Genomic DNA, 7845 nt, shown 5'->3' on the forward strand with positions numbered 1-7845 from the left:
GCCAAACTTGATGATCTGCTCATATCTTGATTTATTGCCTGCCTTCCCTTCCCAGTATTGACCACATCACGTTGCTGGAGGGTGTGATTGTGTTGGAGGAGTTCTGTAAGGAGCTGGCGGCTATTGCATTTGTGAAATACCATGCCGCCTCCACACCGTAAACAGCATCTTTCAACTAACCTGTGTACATTTCATCCAAAAAGACTCAGTTCCACCCAGTCAGAAGAGGATAAAAAGCCTTTTCAAATGAAGCATTGCTATCAACTGGACAGAACCATTCAGAACCCATTGAATGGATTGCTCTCAGTAAAATGTTGTGTGATATTGTTTTCATCGGCTTTACCATAATGGTTCTATATAAGGTTGCACGTCCTTGAATCCAGGATACAATCAAAGGGACTTCAGGAAATAAGCATTCCTAATGCCTGTGTGAAAAGCTGCAGAATTTCTGATGTTATGATTTTGATGATATTTCTGTTACTTTACTATCCTTTTAGGTAGTGAGGCATTTTGACATTCTCTGGGACTCAAATGCTTATATTCTTTTCGTTTAATAAGTAGCAAAAAAAAAAAAAAAAAACCAATTTTATAACTTTTTAAAGTCAGAATTCTTATCAAACAAAACATTAAAAAAAAACAAACTGTAAATGAGAAAACAGTACAATCCAGGAACCATTATATGAATTAATAATACAAGACAAAAATGTAGAGCATCATTAACTTTCTTCAGCTTTTCTAAGAATAACAATTTAATATGATAAAGAAATTCTTGATTAATATAATAGATATATTTTTTAAAGAAACATTCTTTTACTCTCCGTGCACATAGCCATGTTAGTGACTGATTTTCATGTATGGGTCCCAGTTTATTTAAAGTTTTTCATTTTTGCAACAGCGTTGAATTTGTGTTCACCATTGGTAGTTTTGCTAAAGGAGTATTTTTTAGGGTAATTAACATGTATTGGGTTGAGACCCTTTTTTTTCCCCTTTCTCTCTGTCCCTCCCTGAAAATTGCTCCATAATTTGATTTTCTTATTGAAATACGTGGTAGTGCGTGTAGGTGGCAGCAATCAGAATGCCAATGGCCTCCTGAATGTTTACATTTTTCTTTTGATTTTGTTCAGTCTTTTGTTTTAAATCATTCTAAAGAGATTTAAAAACAAACCAACCAGCCAGTCTGTCCTGTTTACATATGAAAGAACTTGGGTAAATTGGTGCATGTGTGAAAGGGTCTGTGTGTAGGAAGGTGTGGTGTGAGTAGCTGGCAAAGCTGCGCTGTGCACAGCATGCTTGTACTTGATTAACTAAAATGGTGTTTGCGAATCCACTTTCTATTCTTCCTTTAAGTGATGCTTATCACTCAAATATTGCTTTTAAGCTTTTTGGGGTTTTGTTTTGTTTTGTTCTTAGCTGAAATATTAAGCAGCAGCACTTTCACCTTTATCTTTCCATTGACTGATATTTGGGGAGCAGACTAGCAAACCTTCCAGCCTGAAAGGAGCTGTCACTGCCCCTTCAAAGAAGTTGTTTTGTGCAGCACGTTTGCATCTGTACATTGCGTGGCACGTGCACAGAAGCATATTTTACACCTACTGCTATTTTTGTTGTATTCATTTTTCTGATTTATTTTGTAGTTAGTTTTTGCTATTTATTAAGAGCAAAATATCAAAAAATTATGAATACCATTGATTCTAGACTGCTTACTGCTGTTAAAAACAACAAAAAGACTAATTTAATGCAAGTCTTTGTTTGTTCACCCTAAGAATTTATTACACAAAACAATGAAGAAACAGGTGGGAGCTAGTTACTCTGTACATGTTTTTCTTTAAATGATTTTTAATGATGGGAAAGCGTTTTTCTGTTTGCTGTATTTATTGATGCAAGAAACACTGCAACATCTCCATTTTTAGATGTAGTTATAGTCTACTTTAATGTAGATGTATTTAAAATAAGACATTAAGAGATATTAGATATTTCTTAATGTTTTCGTTGTATTCAGTAGGTGTAAGTAATGGCAATGATGTTACCTCTCAAACCAAATACTATTTTACCCTTGATTTCACCAGTAGGACCTTATAGCTAATCCATGAAACCACGCTCAGAAAAGCTTTAACTCATATTTTTGTGTGTGTATGCTGCTTCTTAAGACGTAATTATTTTCCTAAGTTATTGTAATGACTTTGATTTGTAATCAGCTAAAGCTTAAGGTATAATTTGTTTCTCTTTTGTTTCTGTCTTTTCTTTTTTATTTTTCACATTTAGTTCAGACCTAGAGCCAGCACAAGTTCTCAGAGTGAGCTGGATTTGTTAGTGAACCATTGTCCTACAAGACTAGTCATTTTCGTACTGTCTTTCAGAAGCTGACTATTTCTTTTACTCAGTATTTGCAAAACAGTGACTGAAATGCACTGTGTCAGGTGGGAAGTACCAGCTTAAAAACCGATGGCCATAACAAGTCCCAAACTGAATTTCAGCCTTGCTGCACATTGGTATAAATACATATGCACATTCTTTTTTTTTTTTTTAAACTTTCTCTCTAACAGTGTAGTCTTTGGGTTTATTTTTTTGTAATGAGCCACATTCTTTACTTGATAGAACTCAAGATTTGTCCTTAGCTAGCCAATTGTCATTGTAGTACTCACATTCTAACTATGTCATGTTCTCATAATGTATCTGTCTGTGCAATATAGAAGCTGTGAGTGGATTCATAGCTTTTTGGTTTAATTGTACATTATTGTGTGTGTATATGTATGTATATATGTGTACAGATCTATAAGGACCAAAATCCTTAGCTTGCTTACACTGTTGCTAGTGTAAAGATTATTACACCTAATTTTACGGGGCACAAGTTACGGAATTACTTCATAATTCATGGTAACATATTTCCATAAATTATTGCATTAATATACAATTACCATTTAATTATGAAGTTTATAGGTATTGACAGAAGTTACAGTGAAGTGCTAAAACCACGATTTATATGGTAATTATATTTTGGGTTGTACAATTAATCAAAATATGCATGTCATTGTGACACGATGTGTTAAAACATGATAGATAATCATATTTCTGGGCCCTGTAAAATAGTGTTACTACAATACTCTGTTTTGCCTCCTGCCTTGTTTACATTAAACAAAGGATATTTGGTAAATTTTTCTATTGAACATTGTATAGGTTACTGACAGTGTTACCAAGGCCTGGAATTCTTGGGCCATCTATGAAGAAACTCTTCAGATGGTGATTATGTACCTACTATCTCTTGAAAGGAGGTTGTAATCGAGTTCAATTTTTGTGCTAACAATGCATGCAGGACTAAGAGGGATCATCTGAAAATAAATAATGCAATTTAAACAAAATGTCGTCTTACATTTTTGTAGAATTCTAATGGAAACATTTCATTCACTGATAAGTCTAAAACAATAATTCATAACAAAAGAATGAAAGGATGATGCAGACAACAGTTAAAGGTTCATTTTAGCATTCATTTCAGAGAGAGAACAAAGAGGACTATGTGAGAGTATTTGTAGAGGGGGAATATATAGCTTGAAGAAATCTTCCTGGGTGAGCCTCATATGTATCTTCCACCCTGCTTCTTAATAATCACATCCCTAAAGAAAGCCATGTTTGTATAAGTCTTAGAAATACAATTCCTTGTAGGGATTATTTCTTAATAGATTTATAACACATATAAACACTTTTTAATTGACTTTTAAAGCCATTAGACTCTAGGCTTATTCCATTCACCACAGTATTTGCCAAGGTCCCTTAATTGGAAACTGAAAGAAACATGTAATACATGGCACAACGAGAAAGAGAAAAATCTAGTTATTAATCCCACTGACTCATGACTCTTTTCAGCCAAAGTTACTCAAAATAGTTTTAGAAGGAAATAAAGAAGATAACAGGTTTAAGAACGCAAGAGACGGGAGTTCCCGTTGTAGCGCATCGGAAACGAATCCCACTAGGAACCATGAGGTTGCGGGTTCAATCCCTGCCCTTGCTCAGTGGGTTAAGGATCCGGCGTTGTCATGAGCTGTGGTGTAGGTCGCAGATGAGGCTCGGATCTGGTGTTACTGTGGCTCTGGTGTAGGCTGGAGGCTACAGCTCCGATTCTACCCCTAGCCTGGGAACCTCCATATGCTGCGGGTGTGGTCCTATAAAGACAAAAGACAAAAAAAAAAAAAAAGAAGAAGAAGAAGAATGCAAGAGAGATAAGGTTTAAGGCGTTGAAGAGTTGAAATTACCTCATCTTGAACTCCTTCAAAAGAAAACTGCATTTTAGGAATGCATAATCAGCTCCCCAGTCCATAAACCTGGATCAGAATTTTGCAGTGTCTCATTAGAAAACTAGTTATCTCAAGGAAATTTAAGGAATTAAAATTGTTAAGGATGAAATTTTGTTAGAGAACTCTCAAATAAAAGCTCTATCTCTTTAGCAAAAAAAGAAAAGGCAAAAATACTGTAAGACAGTCTGATGCCAGAGGCTCCATGGAAGAAACAGAATCAGTTTTAGTTGGTCTAAGGCCAATTAAAGTTATTGCCTATGGGCCTCCCTCACAAGAAACTGGTTTTTAAGTTTACTCATTAGCCACATTATATTCATTCATTATATTCATCTAAGCCTGTTTTACATACTCTTATGATTTGACTGTTGTGTGCTTTAGAGATTTCACATTTCTAAAAATGTGTCAGAAATATATGTCATCCAAACCAAACCAAAAAAATAATTTGCTGTACCCAACAAATATTTATTGAGAACTTCCTATGAACCAAGTTTTAAGGTGCTAGGAAAACAATATGAAGAAGAATTTCTGCCCTCGAGAAGTCACAGTCTTGGTGCAATGTGCCTATAAAAATACATTACACATTGAGGAATGGTGTTAGAGCAACAACACCCAAGCATGACAGCCCAGGGAGAAGTAGTGTTGGAGGTCACCAAAAAGGGAAAATCGAAAACTCAAGTCTTGGAGTTCTCTTCATGGCTCAGCAGTTAATGAACCCGACTAGGATCCATGAGGATGTGGATTCGATCCCTGGCCTCACTCAGTGGGTTAAGGATGGGGAGTTGCCATGAGCTGTGGTGCAGGCTGACAAATGTAGCTCCCATTAGACCCCTCGCCTGGGAACTTCCATACACTGGGGGTGTGGCCCTAAAAAGCAGAAAATAAATAAAACTCAAGTCTTGATCACCCTAACTCCAAAACCAGAGAAAGATACCACCAGAAAAGAAAACTATAGGCCAACATCTTTGATGAGTGTAGACGCAAAAATTCTCAACAAAATTTTACCCAACCGAATCCAAAAAAAGATCATACACCATGACCAGGAGGGATTCATCCCGGGTTCACAAGGATGGTTCAACATACACAAATCAATCAACATCATACACCACATTAACAAAAGTCAAAGACCATATGATCATCTCAATAGATGCAGAAAAAGCATTTGACAAAGTCCAACATCCATTCATGATAAAAACTCTTACCAAAGTGGGTATAGAGGGAACATACCTTAACATAATAAAAGCCATTTACGACAAACCCACAGCAAATATAATACTCAGTGGAGAAAAGCTGAAAGCCTTCCCACTAAAATCTGGAACAAGACAAGGATGCCACTCTCACCATTGTTATTCAACATCGTATTGGAAGTCCTAGCCACAGCAGCCAGACAAACAAAAGAAAGAAAAGGTATCAAAATAGGTATGTATCACTGTATGTAGATGACATGATACTATATATAGAAAACCCTGAGGACTCAACCCCAAAACTACTTGAACTGATCAACAAATTCAGCAAAGTAGCAGGATATAAGATTAACATTCAGAAATCAGTCGCATTTCTGTATACTAACAATGAAATATTAGAAAAGGAATCTAAAAATACAATACCTTTTAAAATTGTACCCTGAAAAATCAAATACCTGGGAATACACCTGACCAAGGAGATGAAAGACTTATATGCTGAGAACTATAAAATATTAATCAAGGAAATTAAAGACGATGTAAGGAAATGGAAAGATATTCCATGCTTCTAGGTTGGAAAAATTAATATAAAAATGGCCATACTACCCAAAGCAATCTACAGATTCAATGCAATCCCTATCAAGTTACCCATGACATTTTTCACAGAACTAGAACAAACAATCCAAACATTTATATGGAACCACAAAAGACCCAGAATTGCCAAAGCAATTCTGAGGAACAAAAACCAAGCAGGAGGCATAACTCTCCCAGACTTCGGGCAATATTACAAAGCCGCAGTCATCAAGACAGTGGTACTGGTACCAAAACAGACAGACAGACCAATGGAACAGAATAGAGAACCCGGAAATAAACCCAGACACCTATGGTCAATTAATCTTTGACAAAGGAGGCAAGAACATAAAATGGGGAAAAGACATAAAATGGGGAAACCTAGACAGCTACATGCAAATCAATGAAACTAGAACACACCCTCACACTATGCACAAAAATACACTCAAAATGGCTGAAAACTTTAAATATAAGACAAGACACCATCGAACTCCTGGAAGAGAACATAGGCAAAACATTCTCTGACATCAACCTTACAAATGTTTTCTCAGGTCAGTCTCCCAAAGCAACAGAAATAAGAGCAAAATAAACCAATGGGTCCTAATTAAACTGACAAGCTTTTGTACAGCAAAGGAAACCAAAAAGAAAACAAAAAGACAACAGAATGGGAAAAAATAGTTTCAAATGATGCAACAGACAAGGGCTTAATCTCTAAAACATACAAACAACTTATACAACTCAACACCGAAAAAGCCAACAACCCAACTGAAAAATGGGCAAAGGACCTGAATAGACATTTCTCCAAGGACGATATACAGATGGCCAACAAACATATGCAAAAATGCTCAACATCACTGAATATTAGAGAAATACAAATCAAAACTACCACGAGATACCACCTCACCCCAGTCAGAATGGCCATCATTAATAAGTCCACAAATAACAAATGCTGGAGGGGGTGTGGAGAAAAGGGAACCCTCCTGCACTGTTGGTGGGAATGTAAGCTGGTACAACCACTATGGAGAACGGTATGGAGGTATCTTAGAAAACTATACATAGAACTACCACATCACCCAGCAATCCCACTCTTGGGCATATATCCAGATAAAACTTGCCTTGAAAAAGACACATGTACCCGCATGTTCACTGCAGCACTATTCACAATAGCCAAGATATGGAAACAACCCAAATGTCCATCAACAGATGACTGAATTAGGAAGATGGGGTATATATACACAATGGAATACTACTCAGCCATAAAAAAAGAACAAAATAATGCCATTTGCAGCAACATGGATGGAACTAGAGACTCTCATCCTGAGTGAAGTAAGTCAGAAAAAGACAAATACCATATGATATCACTTATATCTGGAATCTAAAATATGGCACAAATGAACCTTTCCACAGAAAAGAAACTCATGGACTTGGAAAATAGACTTGTGGTTGCCAAGGGAGGAGGTTGGGGGGAATGGGATGGATTGGGAGCTTGGGGTTAAAAGATGCAGACTATAGCCTTTGGAATGGATGAGCAATGAGATCCTGCTGGGAACTATGTCTGGTCACTTTTGATGGAGCATGATAATGTGAGAAAAAAGAATGTATACATGTATGTGTAACTGGGTCACATTGCTGTACAAGAGAAAATTGACAAGACACTGTAAACCAGGTATAATGGAAAAAAAATCATTATGTATATTAAAAAAAACAAAACCTCAAGTCTTGGCTGGATTATATTCTTACTTATGAGTATAGATAAGCCAGATATTCTAAGAGGTCAGAATGATAAAGTCAAGTCGGCAAGAAATGGAAAA

The 7845-nt window shown here is 36.3% G+C and overlaps 1 protein-coding gene across 1 annotated transcript in view; it reads left to right on the forward strand.

Moving 5' to 3' along the window:
• The window catches only part of FAM160B1 (family with sequence similarity 160 member B1), a 37250-nt gene extending 33894 nt beyond the window's left edge, over window positions 1-3356 (forward strand). The window contains exon 17 of the mRNA XM_001929362.6: window positions 56-3356. Within this exon, the coding sequence (XP_001929397.1) occupies window positions 56-161 (106 nt within the window). The 3' untranslated portion in view covers window positions 162-3356. The remainder of the gene's footprint in view (window positions 1-55) is intronic.

The sequence above is a fragment of the Sus scrofa genome, chromosome 14 (assembly GCF_000003025.6).
Source record: "Sus scrofa isolate TJ Tabasco breed Duroc chromosome 14, Sscrofa11.1, whole genome shotgun sequence".
Lineage (NCBI taxonomy): Eukaryota > Metazoa > Chordata > Mammalia > Artiodactyla > Suidae > Sus > Sus scrofa.